Source organism: Tribolium madens, unplaced genomic scaffold (assembly GCF_015345945.1).
Source record: "Tribolium madens isolate multiple individuals breed KSU strain unplaced genomic scaffold, Tmad_KSU_1.1 Scaffold_1;HRSCAF=32;Tcas5.2_LG8, whole genome shotgun sequence".
Lineage (NCBI taxonomy): Eukaryota > Metazoa > Arthropoda > Insecta > Coleoptera > Tenebrionidae > Tribolium > Tribolium madens.
In genome coordinates, this window is record NW_025400984.1 from 510432 (window position 1) to 532873 (window position 22442).

The 22442-nt window shown below is 29.4% G+C and overlaps 1 protein-coding gene across 4 annotated transcripts; it reads left to right on the forward strand.

Annotated features, from left to right (window-relative positions):
- The first annotated feature begins 299 nt into the window (after nt 1-299).
- Nucleotides 300-22442, forward strand: LOC123003712 (cardioacceleratory peptide receptor). 4 transcript variants are annotated; one of them, XR_006412646.1, is made up of 7 exons: nt 300-417; nt 13167-13302; nt 13349-13452; nt 13508-13601; nt 13689-14050; nt 14214-14346; nt 22205-22338. XR_006412646.1 is itself a non-coding variant. In XM_044396667.1 (7 exons), the coding sequence occupies exons 1-7, from the start codon at nt 346-348 to the stop codon at nt 22371-22373; spliced, it is 1125 nt and encodes a 374-aa protein (XP_044252602.1). In that variant the 5' UTR covers nt 300-345; the 3' UTR covers nt 22374-22442. The 4 variants fall into 4 exon arrangements, 3 of the variants coding, with proteins under 3 accessions (XP_044252602.1, XP_044252603.1, XP_044252604.1); XM_044396667.1 differs by having other exon boundaries at nt 13689-14057; nt 14166-14346; nt 22205-22442; XM_044396668.1 differs by having other exon boundaries at nt 13689-14057; nt 22205-22442.

Sequence of the window (22442 nt, forward strand, 5' to 3'; positions counted from 1 at the left end):
TTGGAGGTTTATTTTAGCAATTTCCTCGTCTCTTTATTCAATTTTAAAACCACCGCACCGCTTGCGTGAAGACAGCAGAGTTTCTCAGACGCCTCTGACATCGAATTAGGAACTAATTAAATATTTTTTTAACAATAATGCATCAATTGTACCTGTCCAACACTGTTTTACCGATGCTGATCAATTTAAATAAAATGCAAATCTGTATTTTTTTAGGAAATCGTCTAGCGCGCATGTGTCTGGAATTAAGTTGTTGGTATATAATAAAAAAATTGCCGCGTTTCGGCCAGTACTCTCCGAATTTTTGTGCTAGAAACGGGCCAACATGTAACTACATCTTGAGACATGTCATACATGGAAGATGCAAACGAAACCGACTCAAACAACACTTCTTTAGACGCTTTTTATTTTTTCGAGGTGAGTGCATTCATAAATTAAGTGACAGTCTTTCATGTGGCTTAGTACATTATTGGAAGTAATGGACCAATTAAAATCTTTCGTCCTTTGTTTCTACACGTCGTTTTTTCGCGCGAGTTATTGATCAAAAACAAATTTAATTTAGCGACAAAGCGGAGCATTAATAATAATCACAACAGCATAAATCAAATTTTCGCAGTTTTTTTCGCACTTTCACGCATCAGATTCACTTTCTCGTCGCGATTTTTTCTTCTTAACTTCCAACAAACTTAATTAAGTTGAAGGGCGCATAATTTATAAACTTAACTGTATTTCCGCAATGATGGTAATTTATGGAAAACTGATTCAAAATATTATTTTTATCTGTAAATACATAACTTTGGTTAAATGTTGAAAAACACAAGTGTATGTTTATTTTTGTAACGTATGAGGCTTTCAACGCATGGGTTATAGGTAAAATACCAGGATAAAACATTTGATTATTTAATTAAAAATAAATTTGCCTTTGCTGTTATCACAACAATGCTTTTAAATTGACTGGCCTTGCAGTGTATCTTAAAATAAAGGCATAATATGAGAAATTTGTTTTTAAACCATCAGTTGCATACGAAGATCATAATTTTTAATTTTGTTTTACCTTGATTCAGCCTTTTCTAAATACGTTGATATCTACAAAAGTAAAAAACAAATACAACACTTAAGGGACTTCGTGGTTATTTAAATTAGAGATTTTTAATGAAAGATCTGTTTTGAAAACTAATCGAATATTTATTTTCGTGGTACTACATATTTTGTTATGGTATAAATGACTTTCAACAATTTGCAATGGTTTACTTGTCAATAACATCCTACTAACACACAGGGCCGTTAAAAGATTTTAACAGTCCACCTTTTTTAACGTCGGTTTTTTTGACAGTTTTGATAGTTCAAACCTTCAAATATTGACAAATATACAGGTGCGCCAGAACTCGCGTCCCAGAGAAAATTTTCAAGTAAGGTAAGATACCAGGAACATGAAAAAAATGTTTAAATAATTCTATCTGTCAAAAAATTTAGGCATTTATTTATTGACATCTGACATTTTTTTATATCTATTTAAGGATAGGTACTGACGATCTTGCATATGTTTTTTTACAATTATTTAGTAAAGAGACAAAAATTTTGCCAATAAAAGCCACAAATAACATTGAACAGATTTACAATTTAGGATATAGCTTGTTTCCTCTTTTAATAGCCTATAGCAAAAAAACTTGGAAAATTATTTTTCCAACAGAAATAAATAGAGTCAAAGTGCAAACTTTAAACCCTCATAACTTCAAAATTTTTATAGATAAATTTTTTTTAACATTTTTTCCATGTTCCTGGTATCTAACCTTATATGGCATTTTTCTCTGGGGCGCGAGTTCTGGGGCACCCTGTATATTTATATGCCTTGCACGTAGCAAGTGCCACCACAACCTTTCCGCGGGAGGATCAAGGATTAATCAAACAATTCCCTCGGTCGTTACGGACTTTTAACAGCCCCGCACACGTAAATAACTATTATTATCCTTAACATGTAACTTTGTCAAAAAGTCCACAAACTGTAATTGGTTGTTTAAGTTAATCTAAGCCAAATCACATTTCACTAAAAAGAATGGTTTTTGTTTTTTTTAACTAAATTTGAATTAAACATTCTGGAATTTCTTGTTATTCAACCTATGTAGTACCCATTAAAAAAAATTATAAATTAGAGTAGGCGGTGATTAAAGTCCTTCAGAGAGCAATCCTGATTTTTGACGTCAAACTTTGACAAGTTTGCGTTTTATTCATTTTGAGTGAAATAATTTTTACTTTAGAGCAGAAAATTTTTATTGTTGCATGTTATTACAAAAATGTTGTACAAGGCGAAAACGGTGAATGGTCATGTGTTGGCCAATGTGTTGCCAACTGTAGAATTTAATCGACGCCTACTCTAATTTACTTTTTTTTTTGATCGCACGGTACATAATAGAAAGACAATATTTTGGTTATAAGTAGTATTTTTTTTTTTTAATTTGACGTCAAAGCTAGCCATGAAGCTCGATTGTGAACGAACCATCGTAATGAAAGTTATTAATCTGACATATGACACCTCGTCGGGAATATTAAAAATTGTGTCCGTTCACAACTCACTCATATCACTGCCAACTATGACGCCAGATTTAAATAAACAGGCGTTAGTTTTGTCTACTATTCTTGAAATAATTGTAATCACAGTTATTCATGAAAGATGATCAAAGTTGAAAGTAATAATTTCAACTTTTCATTTTTATTTTAATATTAAAAAATTGACGAATATTTTTATGAATAGTCATCACTTTATGATACACCATGAGTACGTAGCACGAATAGTGTTCGCAAGCCTAATGACTACATGAATAAAAATATTCTACAATTTTTGACTACGAATTGTATTCAACAGACTATTCAATGAACCAAATGGCGTTTTCATATCAACGTGGAATATCCAAGTAACATTTTATCACGAGTGGAATATTCGCTTGAATTGGTTGTTTCTAAGATGCGAAAGTAAATATCTGCTACTTATTGGTTAATATTTGAAAAAAGAGATGTGAATTGAATAGTCATTAATATTACTTATATCTCTTAAAAGTTTTTTTTGTAGAATAATCAAATCTCGATAAATATGATTTTAGCCAAATATACAGGGTGCGCCAGAACTCGCGCCCCAGAGAAAATTTTCAAGTAAGGTAAGATACCAGGAACATGAAAAAATGTTTAAAAAATTCTATCTGTCAAAAAATAAATGTCAAAATTTTTTGACAGATAGAATTTGACATTTTTTTATATCTATTTAATGATACTGGTGATCTTGTATATGTTTTTTTATAATTATTTAGTTAAGGGACAAAAATTTTACCAATAAAAGCCACAAATAACATTTAACAGTGTTAGAATTCAGGATTCAGCTTGTTTTAGGATACAGCTGTTTTCTCTTTTAATAGCCTATAGCAAAAAAACTTGGAAAATTATTTTTGCAACAGAAATAAATAGTCAAAATAAAAACTTTAAACCCTCATAACTTAGAAATTTTTATAGATAAAATTTTTTTAACATTTTTTCCATGTTCCTTATATTTTTCTCTGGGGCGCGAGTTCTGACACACCCTTGTATAAAAGTTTAAATGAAACAAAATTTACTTAAAAAATTGCTATTAAAGTACGAAAATTACATCTTAATTGTTTCGTGACTAATTCATGGCGTTTTTTAACTTGTAAATTTTGAGGTATGCATGTATAAATACATACAAGTTTTTGTTTAAATAACAATAAATATTCAAAATTTGAGGGTGAGTTTACAAAAAGCGAATTAAATAAAAATTAAGTCAATCGTGATCGTGATTAACTTCAAAATCCTGAAATCTGATTGGTTGTTCAAAATTTAGAAATTATGGGAGTTTAAATTTTACACTTTGACCCTATTTATTTCTGTTAGCAAAACAATTTTACCTACATGTTTTTTGCTGCAAGGTATTAGAAGAGGAAACAAAGAAGCTCTACTGACTTGTAACTACAGGGTGCGCCAGAACTCGCGCCCCAGAGAAAATTTTCAAATAAAGTAAGATACCAGGAACATGAAAAAAAATGTTTAAAAAATTCTATCTGTCAAAAAATTTTGACATTTGACATTTTTTATGTCTACTTAATGATACTGATAATCTTGTATATGTTTTTTTACAATTATTTAGTAAAGGTACAAAAATTTTGGCGATTAAAGCCACAAATAACCTTGAAAAGAGTTGCAATTTAGGATACAGTTTCCTTGTTTCCTCTTTTAATAGCCTATAGCAAAAAAACTTGGAGAATGATTTTTCCAACAGAAATAAATAGAGTTAAAGTGCAAAATTTTAACCCTCATAACTTCGAAATTTTTATAGATAAAATTTTTTTAACATTTTTTCCATGTTCCTTGTATCTTACCTTACCTTACCTGGGGCGCGAGTTCTGGCGCACCCTGCATTTGTAGCTTTTATAGTCAAAGTTTTTGTAAACATATAAAAGATCATCGGTAGCATTAAACAGACATGAAAAATGTCAAATGTCAAAAAATAAAATGTCCAAATTTTTTGACAGATAAAATTTTTTAAACATTTTTTTCAAATATTATGTATATTAAAATTTAGGTTGTCAGGAATAATAGAACCACCAAATAGGTTTCTAAGTCTAATGACTATAAATTACTGTGATTTTTATTGAACTCGGCCTATCACGTCAAGCGACCTAAAATTGCTTTTTTTTGGCCCTAATACTGAAAATCTATTAAAATTTAAAAAATAGGAGTAAGCTATTTTTTTTAATTGCAGTAAATTGCAGTTAAAAAAATTCAAACGTATAACTTTTATTGGCAATTGTCATTCTGGCTTAGTCGTCAGCTAAAATATCCTGATATAACAAGTTAGGAGTATCAATAATGCAGGGTTGCCAAAAACAATAATGGTCACCTGAAATTTAGAATCATATGTTGAAAATGGTTTGCCAGGCAGAAATAGTTTATTTGAAATTGCCAGTAAAAATCTTTATTTTGTATATCAGAGCAACAACATATTAATCATATACAATATTATAATAAGTAATTCTTTTATATGCGTTTCCTATTCTTGTAGTTGCGCTCGAATTTGCAATTCGAATAAACTTGATTAATGTCTCCACGTGGTTTTGTCGGGAGAGAAAAAAATGATTCAAAATAAATTCACAAGAGCTGTTTTGCAGAAAGGGGTTATATAAGGTTTGAATTTGAATGTTTCCATTGTGACATTATTATGTCTGATGGATGCTATTGATTTAAAAGTGGGTGCTTTATAATGTCAAGAGAAAATGTTCGGATTTGTAAAAATCAAAACCCTTTCATATGAAAGAGAATGGCTTAAATTAACGTGTAGAAAATTAACTAAAAGACCGTAGCATCTATAAGAAACATATTTGCAGAAATGTAAATAGAAAATTAATGAAATTTGAATTGGAATCGGTTGTTTAATGCATTTACAGCATGTTAACTTTAAGAAGACAATATTCACAAAGATGAAAGAACATAATTTTAATTAAATGTTCCTGCTTATACGTAATTAAAAAGTACATTTTCATTCCCCTGGAAACAAGAAACAATTTATACTTTAAAAATGGAGGGAGAAACAGCAAATGTGTTCGTGACGGACATTATTCAATTAGAACAAATTACAGTAAATCAGTGAGACCACAACGTTAAATTTGTTATAAGAAACGCTACCTTCACTTTAAGACATCTAATTGATTTTTAGAGCCAGGAAGACGTCGATTCTCGTAATTACGCTTCAGAGATAAATCAAAGTACATTTTTTCTTCACGTCTTTAGAGTAATATTTACGAAACTGAGTTTAACAAAGTTTTAGATTTTCTCACTGACATAATGCCTTACATAATTCTTGAATGATTTTTCGTTGTAATTAACTGAAAAAAAGCATTAAAAATATTTTATTTTTGGACATAATAATTTAAAGTTGGGTCATAATTCAAAATTTTATTTTAAACATACACTAGGTGTAAGAGAAGTGTATATTAAATAATGAAAGAAGATATAATGGATGAACTTGAAGTATGCGAAAAATTGTAATACAGGATTAATCATGAGAGAGGTATTTCTGAATTTTTTTGCCGAATATTGCAACAATTTCTTGATTTCAAATTTTGAAAAATAATTATAACTGAATTCACAATGGCTATTATTGGTCTTGTCTTTTTGATAATAAAGCAAAAAAAATTTCAAATGTCAAAAAATAAATGTCAAAATTTTTTGACAGATAGTTTTTTAAACATTTTTTCCATGTTCCTGGTATCTTATCTTACTTGAAATATTTCTCTGGGGCGCGAGTTCTGACACACTGTAGATTAACAACTTTATCATAAAACAATACATATCTTGACTTATAACTGCAACTTTTTGTCATAACGATTTATTAAAGTGTATAAAATTCAAAAACTTTTGAAAAAAACAAGAAAACACTTTTCCTTCATCATTAAAGGGCAAATAGGAATTAAATGAATGTGATGCTCGTTACATTTACAGTCTATTACACCTAATTTTATACTGTTTTAATATTTCACTAAAAATGTAAATTGGGTACTAAAGAATAAAAGAGCATATGAAACTGTATTAGGAGAGGGTTTTTGAAATAAAGTCCTTGACTGCAGTTTCTATTTCCAATAAAACAATAATAGAATAATTGCCTCGTGTATTTGCACATATAAAAAGTTATATTTTTCCTTTATATTTTTTGCCTGTGCTTTCAGTTAACTTAATTGACTCAAAAATATCTCAGTTTCGATAAATTGAATCGAGTAAACATGTAAAAAACAAAGACAAATATTTATAACCAATGCAAATTTTGTTTATTGTTGCTAACGCTCCCGATTTAATAAAACATTTGATTTAATTATTTACTAAAGTTTTTCTAAATAAAAGTGAAAATGTGAACAGTTGAACACTCTCAAGATGTCTTATAGATGCTACCGGGCCATTGATCTATCAGCATACTGAAGTTTAGTACGAAATATAGAGCTATTTCAAAGATTTGTTTTCCCGTTAAAGTAGGTCTTAGTTCAAGTCTTTTCAACTTCGTCGATTTATAGATTTGTTGTGAGTTTTTTAATGATAAAAAATAAAAAAAAATACATTAAATTAAATGACATCTTGTACAACTTACAGCCACTAAAAACTAAATGATTTAATGGTTCTTTATTTAATTAGTTGCAAACACATAATTTTTTTAATGTTATACAAAATTTAGCTTATACAGGCTGAGTCACTTATAATAAAGACCCTGACCGATTTTTAGACGCAACCCAAAATACATTTTCACAGTCAACTTTGCTTTTTGTACGTATGAAAAATTTAGTTTAATAAATTCAAATCAAAGTAATTATGTCATTAGTTAAATTTGGCAGTGTCAAAAATTCAATTTTGTTCTCTCAAATGTATGTATTCAAATGGCGAAAAAACTGATATGATCTTGACAAATGGAGAATACACAAAATGCTGTGGCTGAATCTGTACCGTCAAAAGTATCATTTATAAAATTTGTCAAAGTTATCACAGGTATCTATGTTTATATCTTTGAAAAATTTGAAACAGAACACCAATAAACCCATAGTGGGATCTGGGAATGTATTTTGGGTTGCGTCTTTAGTACATATGACTCACCCTGTATTAATCTGTTATAAAATAAGATACTGAGTTCATTACTAAAATAGTACAATGAAAGGATAAAATCTTGGACGAAAAGGAGTTAGTTTAGCAAAAGAATTTAAAAATTGCAGTGAGCTAGTCTCCTGAACAGAAAATAATAAAAACTCAGCATATAAATAAAATTCTTCAATGAAAATAAATTTAAAAATCATAAATCAGTTTATAGATACCTTATATACCCGTGCCTTTTGAAATTTTGTTTGGCCTTTGACAGAGTTTATTGATTTTGCATTGAATAGAAATGTTTCCTCGTGCAGCATATGATGTTTGACCAAATATTTAATTTATTTGAAGAATGAATCGAAAAAGGAGCAATAAATTACAGTGTTACAGCAAAGGCAGAGAGGATGCTTATTAGTAGAAGTTGGAAGTACTCGGGAAAAATTTAAATTTAGCTTGTGCACTGGAAAAACTTTAATTTTCTGACGAATTGATTATCTTTAACGGAATATATCTTTTAATTGGTTTTCAAGCTCGTTATTAAGTGAATAAGACCCCTTATCGTATTTCTCATTATCTAGCGTTAATTAAGGCGTAACTGTATCCCAAAAACTAGTAAGAGAGAAAGAACAAAGTAGTGATTTCTCAATTATTCCTCTTATTCAATATCTTCGAATCCGCTTAGTTTCATTAGAAATCAGGTCCTCGTTTAAGTTTTTTGGTAATGACTGAGACGTGACTTAATTCACTGGGTAAGCCGACGAGACGTTTCGCATTATTTTTTCAGGTGAATAATCATCCAATTCAATCAGATCGCTATTTGCTCGAGGTCCTCATTTCTCGTATAATCTTCTGAAATAAAAGTTCAAATTTAACTAAAGTAAAAAATTTGGAAAATTGATATTTCTTAATCATAATATAGATGAAAATAAACCATTTATTTATAACGAATGTAGATCAAAAACCTCGAGAATTACTACCACATGTTTTGTAAGTGGGAAAATTATAGACAATTTGGTCGATGGAACCCCAGTAGAAATCACAAATTTTACGCTTAAGACCTCGGGATAAAAACTGAAACATGCATGATTGTAAAGGAAAAATATAATTACCGTTATTAAACAGGCCGTTTCAGAATTTGAAAATTTGATAAACATGAAACGTAGATAGTAATAAAATACAATGAAACTCTTGGATGTGAGGAGTGACTAATCTTTTTAAAGATGCCGACTAAAAGATTAACGTATAATTAACCAATTGTCATTATCTATTTAGAAGTGAGTGTGAGTGTCATTACCGTATAGACTCTTGGAAAACTCTTTTTTGACAAGCCAATTAAAACTTTTAATTGTTACATTTATAAAGAAAAATAGTTAATAGGTATATATTAATTAATATTTGTTGTAGCTTCTGAAAACTCTAATGGATCAATTATATTATTTTGAGACAATCACATTTGTCACGTATTTTTTTTAGTTTTCGCTTCAAATGTACATTTTTTTTTTGTTGTTAATCAATCAAACTTACAACAAGCTTATGACTGAACATATCGTGCTGACAATTAAAATTTTGTCATATTTTTTTTTTAAAAACTGTTTAGCTAAAAAATAGAATAGGTTTGTTTTATTTATCTTAAAAGGAAACGGTTAATAATTTTTTTTTGCAATTTTACCAAAAAAAAAATGGGCCGTTCTTTTGGATAAATTTTATCATTATCACCTAAGCCAAATTTTATCTGGAGATGGTGCACGACATGAAAAAAATCTAATATAATATTATAGGTAGGCTATACAGGCTGTTCCGGTTAAACAGCACATTAGAAGTATTAGAAGGTCTAACAATAATATTTATCTAAAATTTTGTTTATAGCTATAATCGGTTAGGTCCCGCTTAATGAAAATATTTTCAAGATGGCGGCACTTTCGGATACACCGGAAGTGGATTTCAACTTTGTTATTTTAAATAGAAAGCTATTTTTTGTTTATTGCGTTTTCGGATTTCTCAAGTGATTTCTACAGAGTTTTCATCAGCCTTCCTTATATCTAAGTTTAACCGTTTTCAAAATATTTAGCCTTTTTTGAAATTTCATTGGATTTCACTTTCATTTAAAAGTCGATAACTCTACAATTTTTTATTAGGTACTACGAAATCGTATTTGGGCATATGAAAGAGAAAGAAGTTTCATAATCGTAAACTTAAATTTTGTTTGTTAATTATTTTTGCAATTATAAATACAGCTAAGAAAAGATCTAAACTTTCTCTTTCATATGCCCTTAATAATTAACAATGTTAAAGTTATTCATTTTTGAAAAGAAAGGTGCAAATCCAAAAAAAATCAGAAAGTCTAAATATTTCGAAAACGGATAAACTTAGGTTTCGGGAAAACCGATCACAACTGTCCCAAAATCCCTTGAGTAATCCAAAAACGTAATAAAAAACAGCTTTCTATTTAAAATAACGAAATTGCCACCACCTTGTAAATATTTTTATTGAGCAGCACCTAACCGATTATGGCCATACAACAAACAAAATTATAGATAAATATCATTATTGGAACTCTCAATACCTCTTACGTGAGGTTTAACCGGAACAGCCTGTACATGGTGTCCGTTTTTCGAGCTCCATCATGGGGATCTCAGTTATTATAAGAGATACGAGGTTAGTTAAATTAGGGCAAAATTTAATGTGTCATTTTTAGTTTTTGAATTATTGGAAAAAAACTGAAATTTGTAATTATTGTTTTTATTTTTTCAAGCGAAAACTAAAAGACCTAGACGTTTTGAGCAATGACGTTCTTAAGGCACATTTTTACAAGGAATCTAAATCTGTCATTGTATTTTCTTTTGGATTTTCTTATAAACGAAATTTCTGTATTTTTGAAAAGTCTTTTTGTTCCTGATTACAACGATGTATCACGCGACATGATCAAATGTTACATACTGATTAAAATTAAGAAAAAGCGTTTTTGCGAAGAGTGCTTTGGAAAAAACACCATACTACTACTCTACACATACTCTACTTCGAACGAGAGCTACTTTCCAGAAGTGTTGTAGTTTGAAGACAAGTAAATAATTTTGCAACATAAAACTGAATAATTCAATTTAGAGCAGGATTTAATAAAATTATTTTTTCCAATCTGGTTGTGAAAACCAACCATTGTGATATGACATTTTAGTTATCAAATGTGCTTAATTTTATCACTAGTTACAAAATATGACATTATGTTATCATTAGTTATAATGTTATAACATATATTAATATTATTTTATCTGTAGTGTTAAAAAGTGTGACATAAAGATAACATATAACACTATTTTCATAGCAACGCCCCGACACTATTATGATTTTGGAAAATCATTGAAATTACACATTTAAAATTCAAATTTAAGCTTCGCTTCGTGCCCCAAAATTCGGTCTCAGACCTGAAAAATAATTTGACAGCGCACTTGTATCGAAAATAACTGTAAACGCATGGTATACTCGTGAATTAATTGAATTGAAAAGGTTTTTATTATTGTCAAATTGCTATTTGCAAATTTTTGGAGAAAAAAAAATTAGAAAATTTTTATAAAATGATGTAGAAGTATTGGGCTAGGTCGGAAGTGAATAAAACAATATTGCCTGAAAATGGCTATCTAAAAATAGCCGAAATATGTAGCTATTGTAACAATAAACTTCGAGGGAACCAGGGAACAGGACCTAAGAAAATATTTTATCCTTTATTACAACCAACAAATATCTCACAAAAATGGATCACTCTCAATAAAGTATCATTTGTTGGAACCCATCCAATTTTGTTCAGTTTTCTGAATCTTTGTAACATTTGCTTTACAGTAGTATTACATTTTAGTGTCATACCAACATAAAAAACAAAATATGTACAATAAGTAGTGAATAAATTTTATTACGTTTATATTAAAAAAAAAAAATCGGAAATATTGAACTAAACAAAAGTTCAACAATACGTAGCACATGTATTGTTTAACAAAACTTAACAATACACAGTATGTCCCGGATCGAGTTTACAAGAGGAAAAAAAATATCATTGATTTTACTCCAAAACGGCAAAGGAAAAATATTTTTTGCTTCACCTAAAACGAACAAATCTGTACTTAAAACTTCTTATTCTGATTCAGAAAGAAAGAAAAGTTAATTTTTCTCTTGATTTTCGACTACCGAGAACTACATAGTCTTTAGGTATCCGTATTTTCGACTTAGAATAATTTTTCTCTGGTTTTTAAGTCATATCACATTGGCAGTTTTATTTATTTGACAACTATATATCACTTTGACAATTAATTTATTAATTACATAATGATAGTTAAAAATGATTTTGGTTTTTATCTTAAAGCTGTTTCTTTGAGTAGCTATTTATTAAAATTATATTTTTCTAAACATTTTTGTTATATAACTTGCGTAAACTCATTTGTCAAAGTGACATCATTGTCAAAAAAAAATTAAACAGCCAATGTGATAGGACTTAAACAGCAGAGAAAAATTATTCCAAGTCCAAAATCAAGAGAAAAATGAACTTTTCTTTCTACTGAGTTAGAATAATGAAGTTTTAATTACAGATTTGCTCGTTTCAGGTAAAGCAAAAAATGTTGTTCCTTACCAGTTTTGGCGTAAAATCAAAGGTACAAATTTTGTTCCTCTTGTAAACTCAATCCGGGGACATACTGTATAATCTCAAAATTTACTCTACGATCAACAACAGCTTTTCTTGATAAAGTGGCGTCCTGTTCCCAACGACCTTCAATTTTAAAAACAGAACTTTCAGGTGAAATTCTCGTATAACTGAACTTATTGACCAACCTCCTTCTAGTTTTATGACAATGCGAGCTCTTATCATTACATTCAATGAAAAATATGACTGAAAATTATTCCACGATGAAATAGTAAATGTACACTTTTCTTTTGAACGGCAGTGTACATACAACGTTTTATGCTTCAGCTGAAATTTAAAAAAATAATTCGAAATGTCCAAATTAATATGATAAATTATCAAGTCAAGTAGCTTATGAACTCACAGTATCCTGAGAAACAAGTAAAGAATCGTGGCAAATTATGAAAACTTTAACGACCCCTTAGCGCTAGGATATAATTCCTTCATAATATACCTCAAATCGAAGTCATTATGGATCAATAGTGAACAAGTGAGACATAAAATATTGGACCAACTTGTGAAACTATCATTCTACGATTTAATTAGAGAATTTTCATTTCCATTTTTTTGTTTTTCACTACGCAGAAAGCAATCTGGAAGAGACCAAGATTTAATATCAGCATAAAAATAAATTGAATTTCAATGTCAGTGTAATTAAATTTACTTATAGAGTACGAAATAAATATTATTAAATTTACATAATTCTTAAAAGCAGCTCTTGCTTCAGCATGAAAGATCCTGTGAATTTTATTACAAATTTTGACACATAAAATCTATACACTTTAATGTCAAAGTATAAATATGAATATGTACATAACTAAAAATAATTTTAATTATTATTGTGTTTATATAATTTTTGAAATAAAATCGTGATTACTTTCAGACCGAACAATTCACCTTACTATGGGTACTGTTCGTGATAATAGTTGCCGGAAACATGGGTGTGTTATACACGCTTCTCTTTGGCCGATCTAGAAAAAGTCGAATGAATTATTTCATAACCCACCTTGCCCTAGCAGGTAAAAGACCGATCAAATCCAAACCCATCATTAAATTTTGTTGCAGACCTTAGTGTGGGTTTGATTAATGTTTTGACAGATATAATTTGGAAAACCACAGTGGCATGGTATGCCGGCAATATTGCCTGTAAAGTGATACGTTTTCTCCAGGTCTAGATCGCAGAATATAAATATAAAAAAAATATTAAAAAAATATTTATTTTAGGTAATGGTAACATATGCATCGACTTATGTTTTGGTTGCTTTAAGTATAGATCGATATGACGCAATTCGTCACCCCATGAAATTTTCAGGCAGTTGTAAGTATAAATATTGTTTCTATTTTTCAATATTTTCGTTGTTTATTTTTAGGTAAAATTCAAGTGTAATATTAAATGTTTTTGCAGGGAAACGTGCTAGATATCTAATATTAGCCGCCTGGTTCTTCAGTGCTCTGTATTCGTTACCAATTTTAATCTTCTACGAAGAGAAGATCGTAAAAGATAAACTCCAATGCTGGATAGAATTTTATCCTCAATGGAAATGGCAAGTTTACATGACACTAGTCTCGCTCTCACTCTTTATCATTCCTGCGTCAATTATTGCGACGTGTTATGCCATCATCATTATCACCATTTGGTCGAAAAATGCCAAAGGCTTTATCAAAAATACCAAAGCAACTAATGGCTCAGATAATTCTAGAAGAGCAAGTTCTAGAGGATTGATTCCAAGAGCCAAAGTCAAGACGATTAAAATCACATTTGTTATAGTGAGCGGTTTGTAAAAAATATTTGAAAATAAAAAGTTTACTGAATTCAGTATTTTATACGGAATTTAGTAAATTTTGCCTTCTGTTACAAGCTACCTTTTCTTTCTTTTTACAGTTTTTATTCTATGTTGGAGTCCTTATATAATTTTTGATTTGTTACAAGTGTTTGGACAAATACCAGGGACTCAGACCAATATAGCTATTGCTACTTTTATCCAAAGTTTAGCACCACTGAACTCAGCAGCTAACCCCATCATTTACTGCCTGTTTTCAACACATTTCTGTCGGACTTTAGGGTTAGTAGTGCATGCATTCGAGAAACATAAAACAAATTCTCGTCAGTAGTTAGTGCTTAGTTGGTGCTTCATATCTCAGTGTTACTGAAATTAGAAAAAATATACAGAGTGTCCCAGCGGGTTGGTAAAGTTCATTATTGACCTTTATATGTTAAAAATTAAAAAATAAGTTTAAATCCAAATGTATGATTTTTTCAATGAAACTTCATATGTTTTTAATTTATTACAATGTCTTTAAGCTAAACTTTTATTGCTCGATTTTGCTTAATTTTGAAATAAGTTGTTTTTGAACGAAACGTCCTTTTTTTCAAAAAATTTTACACAAAAATTAAGGCAGCTAATTTTTTTTTACAACTGCAAAGAGAAAATTACCAGATAACATGCCTATAGTGTTTCATTTAAAAACATAAGTTTGTATTGTAACTTATTTTAGGAACACGTTGAAAATAATTTGAAGCGATGCACTAAATTAGTACATTTAAAATTTTAACATTTAAAAGTCAGTAATGGATTTACCGACTCGCTGGGACATCCTATATAAAGTGTAAATAAAATTAAGTATATCTGAAAATTTTAATAAGTAGCTACAGACTGTTCCTGCTAAACCCCACATTGGAAGTATTGGGAGAGAATAATTCATTATTTTTTCTTTTAAAGCAGAGTAGGCTATGGAAATTTAGCGAATTGTATGTGACTGTGGCTGTATGACAATAAAATAGCATACTCTGGTCTAAAACAAAAATGAATATACTATACAGGGTGTTCGTTTTTTAAGCTCCACCATGAGAGGGAACACCCGGTATATTTTATTATTTTTGGATTCCTCACTAAACTGTCTTTCAACAAGCTCACCTACTATTATTTATCATTAATTTTTGATTTTAGGCAGTTTAAAAATTAAATGAAATAAAGGAGGCTGTAGAAAAATTAGAACATTTTTATTCATTTTATCTAAAACAAGCAAACGATTGATAAAAAAAACTGTTCAATTTTGATCACAGAAGTATTGTAACGTTTTTAAAAGTAATGAAATTATGGATTCGGGCATTTTTTATAATCCAGCCTGTGTGTGGTTTCTCATTGTCAACTAAGTCCACTAGATTAAATACAAAATTAAATTTACCAATACATAATCATGGGGGGGAGGAAAATGCAAAAAAAAGGATACGGAATTTCTTTGGTCAAAATCAAACTGCAAATTTAAATTCCATAATAATATCAAAATTTTTATAAATAGAATTTTTTAAACATTTTTTCTATGTTCTACTTGAAATTTATCTCTGGGATGCGAGTCTTGACACAGCCTGTATACAAGAAGATGGGAACAAAAAGTAACCTGAGGTTCCCCAAACCAAAATGAAGCGTTTTGGCCCCACTTACCTTTATACCAAATTGCACCGTTTAAAAGTTTAAAAATCATTTTCAATTTTCTATAATAACTTTTTAATTGTGTAATCAATTTTAATGAAATTTAATACAGACATAATTTGCTATGAAAATCAATATTTTGGTGATATTTCTTTTGATTTACTGTTATTGTAAAGTACTTACTCTATAACAACTTAACATACAGGGTGATTCTTAAATAGACCGACCTTATCCGAGTGTATTAGTATTATTTTTAAACAATTTATGTAACTTATAATTTTTTTGTACCGGTTTTGGTTTTGGAGTAAAAAAATAATTTAAGGAGACGTGTCAAAATCTCGGACGTTCGCAATTTATTATTATTGTTTTTAAAATTGTGTTAAACAATTTTTAGGTTTTCAAACCAAAAATACCTTTAGCGTATGTACACTTGCTTTCAAAACTTTCGCGTACACATTTAAAATCAAGTAACAACAATTTTGCAAAATTTTGGCTGTGTGAAAGGGAAATTTTAAAATTAGGTTAAAGATGACACTGACAGCATTTTCTTATAGTCACGGTCCCGTCTTGTTTCCACCTCTTCTTCACTCGTAAGACAGTGCTTTTATTTAGCCTATAATGTGCAGCAACCCTTCTTATGCTCCGCCCATCGTCCAACTTCGAAAGGATCAAAACTTTGTCTTGCTCTGACAGTCGAGGCATTTTGACTTTTTAAATATAAATGTCAAAATTGATTAATTACAACCCGGATTTAATACAGCGAAAAATAGGTGTACGCGAAAGTTTTGAAAGCAAATGTAACTGGATATAATATTTTATTTAAATTAATTCAGTAATCAATGTGAGCTGGATGAAAATGAGTGAAGTCGTCAAAATGACAAGTAATTCAGTAATTGTCTACTGCTTCAAGGACTTTAATTTCATTTTCTGGACCAGTAGCAGTCCTCTAATGGAGTCTTTTATTGGGGACCAATCTTATCGTAACTTGGCTTCCAGTTTTCGACATGTTTCAGGACCGGATGCATTCGATTTGGAATTGACTGTTCTTTTTAAATGTCAAATTGAAAAATATGCAAAGTATTCTTGGATTCAATTTTATAATTTTTAAAAATGAGGAAGCTAGACGTCTATGTGAGTTGTATAATGGGTTGCTGCCCAAATTATTTCAGAAATAACTCTCCTGTGACTAACCCTGTATAATTATTAATTTAAACAAAAATAAATAAATAAATACAGGGTTTCCCACGAGTAATAATGAGCCTGAAAAATTTTTTGAAGGAACCAACATTACATTTCATAGAAAACGTGGATATTAAAATATTTCCTTTTAATTAGTTAAACAAAGTAATCGTATTTTTATTTTTGTCAAATTTCTATAAGTCAAAATGACTACTCCAGTTTTAGTAAGTCCGTCTATTTGGATATCACGCTGGATAGAAACGTGCAGTCTGCGAAGTGTTTGTCAAACATTCTTCATAAATGAGAATCTTGTTGGTCTTTTCGACAACATTTTAGTAATTCTCACCAAATTCTCCAAGGTTTGACATTTTATAAATTAAAGTGCTGTTTGGTCACTATGTTTAATTTATTAAAACTAAATATTTTAATATCCACGTTATCTTTAAAATGTAATGTTGGTTGCTTCAAAACTTTTTTCAGGCTCATTATTACTCGTGAGACATCCTGTATTATACATAATTTGGTAGATAGTGTCTATACTCGTATTCTTTTCTCAATATTTTCCTCTAAAGTAACTAAGAACATTTAGGTATATTATTAAACACATTTTTAATTACTTGTACCAACTTCATTCCATTAGATTTGTTTGGCCAGATTTTGTTTAGCATTTAATCCATTACATCCACAAACCATATTTCAGTGTCAATGTCAAACACATCCGTGCGCTACATTAAAGCAACATACTTACCTAATTTTTCAAAACAACGTATAAAAGCAGTATGAACAAATTATGCTTTCATTTAAAACTTTGTTGTAAATATGTTCGAAATATTAAATTGTGAAAACACAATGGAGACAGACAATTTCGCTAAAACTAAAGATTCATTCTATAGTTCGACCTTTCCAATAGGTGCTTGCCCTTCCAACGTCGAAAACAAAACCTCTTCTTTTGATTAAGAAAAATGCATCTATCAAAAATACAAATGTTCAAAAATAAAGTTATATAAAACTATCAATTTTTTTTTGTTTTGAACTGTCGACGAAAACGAAATGAATCATGTCTTATCTATTGATCCACAACCGTCTAAAACAAATGGATAAGTTGTTTTCACTTCAAAAAATAAAGTTATTGCACCTCTACCACTACTGTTTATATTGCTGAATTTACTTGTGCACATAATTTTAGTAATTCACAAAAACATTAACTTTGAAAAGTTATTTTTCCATTATTAAGCAAGACCTAATAACTAACAAATTAATGACATACATACAGGATGATTCATATACAAAAACTACGACTCTGAAAAAGTTTGAATAGTCCTTTTTTAATTTAATATACTGCCAAACTAAAATTGCGACTACAAAAATACGTAAATAATTTTTTACTAAATGAAATCTTTTATAAAATACAATTTTATTTTACTGCGAATTCAACTCAAATGAATAACGTTAAAACAAAAAAATTTTATAAACCCAGATGAACAAAATTAAAATAAGTTTGTTTGTTTCCTGTCAAGTAGTTTATCCAAACATATACGTTTGCAACTTTAACTTGGACCAAATTGAAATAAATTTGATGAACAAATTGAGTTTTCGAAAAGCTACACTTTAATAAATTAATTCTGAACTAGGTTGATTTATTTTAAGAGCAGACACAAACTGATGAAACTGTACCTATGTCTCGATACGACTTTTGTTTAAGTTTGGAATTAAATAAATAGAACGAGAGAATCTTTTTTCAAATTTTAATGTAACGTTTAATAAGTTTTAAAAATACGAGTAAAATTATAGTTATTAGGTATCTAAGGGCCAGTTTAAAGGGACTTTAAAGTTAATGTTGGTTTAGAATATGAAATTTTGTCAACATTTAATTAAATGTTTCTTTAAATACAATTATGAAACTTTAATTAAATGTTTTTTGTATAAGCAAGATTCTCATCTGAGACAAGAAAGTTTCTAAATATTTACATAGATATTGTATTACGCATAACTACATAATTGTTATAGACCTAGACCTTAAACAAATTTGAATTAACTTAATGTGGAAATTTTCTCACTACAGTTGAAGATTAAGTTGGAAATCTATTAACAGTGTATAACTGAGCGAAAGGCATTATATGGAACAACTGTGGTAGACTTTGTCAACAACACTCAAACAAAACTTATTATATCTTATTATAATTTTGGTGAAATTAAAGAAGTTTGAAGGAAAACTCCTTTTATACATAAACTTCTTTACTAACGAGACCTTTTCTGAATGTTGAGTATGTAATTCCACAGCAGCCAATCCACAGAAATTACTCAACATTAGTCTTTTCGAATCAAAATTATGTAAAGCCTACTGAACTGAATAAAAAAATGTTTCACTGAGATTATTTCTTTAAAAATCCCTTGAGACGCCACGAAAATTTATGAATAGCGATAACCTTAAACAAGTAAAAACCATAAAATATTCTTGTGTTTCTTGTAATTACTCAATCATTGTTGTTTCTATAAAAATATAGCATTAAATTGTCTGGAATAAAGAAAATTTAATTAAAATGGTAGGGATGAAAGTTTGTCTACTTTAGCAAATGCAAATGTTAGCGAAGTCTATAAGACGATTAAACGAAATTAGACAGCATCAGGTATAATGAAGTATTTAAAAAAAGAATTCCGAGGCTGTTTGCATATGTAGCCACAAAAAAATGAAGTTTATATCGAGCGATCAAGATAATTTGTAATCAAGACATCTTTGGATCCGAAAACGTACAGTTGGAGACAAAATACTTTGGTCGTTAATGTCACTTGAGTGACATTAAATTGTAAAGCATGCTTTAGGACTGTTTTTAGCTACTGTCAATCATAGTTGACAAGTTGTATGTACATATTTTTGATAGGAAAATATAATAGCTGTCAATAATTTGAAATTGTCATTCATTTTAACGTTAAAGCTTGAATTACATTAAAGTGTCACAAAAGTGACGACCAAAGTATTTTGTCTCCAACTGTATGTCTGTAAAATGTCAAGTAACATAACAAGTCGAAAGGTAAAATGGCATGATCTAAAAGGTGATAATTATAATAACTAAATTTATAATTTACCTTCAAAAAGGAACGGTCCTAGTATTATTATATGTCGGCGACTAATTCCAGCCTATTTTGCCGTTTTACTTTACGACTTGTCATTTTATTTGACGTTTCCCGTGAAATTAGTTCAAAAACAGACATAACGTTCTCGTACGATGACTCGATTACAAATTATCTTGATCGCTCGATATTAGTTTTTCATTAAGAGGGGCCTAATTTGATATAAAAAATTATCAATAAAAGAACATACTTTCCTTGTTCCACTTGTGAAACAGAGGAAGCACGAGTCCGCAAGTAAACAAATTGAAGGAATCTGTTTATTTACAGCTTCTGTGCTAAATGTACGAACTTACTCACGAGTACCTACAGTTTTCACTTCGAGGTTTGATCTTTGAGCATTAGTAGATATAATATCATTTTATTATTTATTAAATTTAAATTTTGACCTGCCGGTCACTAATCAAGGTTTTTTTTAGTTTTTTCAATTTTCAGAAATTAATAAAGAATTTAAAAATAATATTTGATTGTGCTTTGTCCTACTAGATCAATATACCAGGTGAATAAAAAGTATGGAACCAAGCGTTTTTTTCGTAAACTAAGCACTTTACGAAAAAAATAATTAGTATAGCGTAAAGAACAATTAAAATGTGACCATTTATCAAGAATAACATTTTTCGAAATTTCTTTTAATTTTCGAGTTCTGGAAAAAAAATTTTTTTATGTGACAACCCACCATGGTAATTTTTTTAATTAAAGATTATGATCTAAAAAATTACCTCTAATTAAACAGAATTTTTTTCTAGTCAGTACTTTTTTTTAATAAATTGTTAAAGTTGCGTTCCGAGCTCATCACGAAGATTTTCCGAACTTGAACGAGGGAGTCGTTTCATGACTTTGGTCGTTGGAGAGCCCGGTTTTTGGTGCAGGTGCATTGGGGTGGTTCTGGATGGATCAAAAAATGTAAAAACAAATCATTTTCTTCTATTTTTAGTCGATTCGAAACCACCCCAAAGCACCTGCATAGAAATGCATGAAACAACCACTTCGGTTAAGTTCGGAAAATCTTCGTGATGAGCTCGGAACGCAACTTTAACAATTAATTAAAAAAAAGTACTGGCTAAAAAACAGTTTTATTTAATTAGAGGTCATTTTTAGATCATAATCTTTAATTAAAAAAATTACCATGGTGGGTTGCCATTAAAAAAAAAATTTCTAGAACTCGAAAACTAAAAGAAATTTCGAAAAATGTTATTCTTGATAAATGGTCACATTTTAATTGTACTTTACGCTACACTAATTATTTTTTTCGTAAAGTGCTTAGTTTACGAAAAAAACGCTTGGTTCCATACTTTTTATTCACCTGGTATGTATTTCCCCAGTTTTATATACTATAGAATGGAATTCCGAATACTTCAATAAAATGACTTAGGTAATTTCTTCACAATTTTGTTTTAAGCATAAATACAAAATAACTTTCAAAATTTTCTATTTATGAACAACCATTTTTTTATATACCTATCACCACCAGTTAGCAAACTTGACCCGAAAATGCTAAGTAAGATTCTTATCTTAGGAACACAGGGAAAATGTTGAAAAACTATCAAAACAGTTTGACATTAATTTTTGACGGTAGAAAAAATCTTACTTTCAATGATAAATATTTCAACCTTTTTGAGTACTTGTTGTTCCAAAACCCTTTTTGTTGTATAACTACGCATAACATCTTTTGAACCAGAATTGTAATATTTGGTCCTATTTGAAGTTGTTGTTTCAATTATTATTACTGGAACTAAGATAAAAAATATTTGTTCAATTCATGAAGGAAACTGGTTTCATTTTTTTTCTATTTTCATGTATAGTTTTCTTGTATTCATTCTCGTTGAACTTACACCTTACATTTTCGATTTGTTTCCACCATGCCTTCCTTGGATTAAACTTCTGATCGAAATATACTGTGACTTAAGTTGGCAGCATTGAATAATGTAAACATAACACATGTCAATTTTCATGTCTTATTCCATCTCGACATTATTCAATATCGCCAACTTAATTTTAAAATCATAGATCGCTTTGATGAATTTATTTTAATGCATGGTACTTTTTACTGTTTACAAAATAGAAATCTTTATTTACTAGTTTTGTTTATTTTTATAGATATTAGTAGAAGCAAGATGCAATACTTTTTGTTAACTCAACACTCTTCACCACGTATTTATTCAGATACATGTTATTACTGTTTTAGGTCACTGCCTCCGTTTAAATGGTTATTTAAGAAAAAGAGAAGAAGGAACAGGGAATCAACAACAAACACACAAAGTAGTTCATTATCAGAATTTTTAACCAACACTCATAAACGAAAAATCGAAAATACATCAACAACTTTTAATGCCCACGCAGTATTAATTCATTAAAAACCAAAACGTATTATACACCTAAATGTTTTTTATTGTGACTTATAATAATTGTATCTAAGTGTTATA

Excerpts from the sequence above, each read along its gene's own strand:
- LOC123003712 (XM_044396667.1), top strand. The coding sequence starts at position 346 with ATGTCATACATGGAAGATGCAAACGAAACCGACTCAAACAACACTTCT. Across the intron at positions 13,602-13,688 it reads CATGAAATTTTCAGGCAGTT|GGAAACGTGCTAGATATCTA; the intron begins GTAAGTATAAAT and ends ATGTTTTTGCAG. Across the intron at positions 14,058-14,165 it reads CACATTTGTTATAGTGAGCG|TTTTTATTCTATGTTGGAGT; the intron begins GTTTGTAAAAAA and ends TTCTTTTTACAG.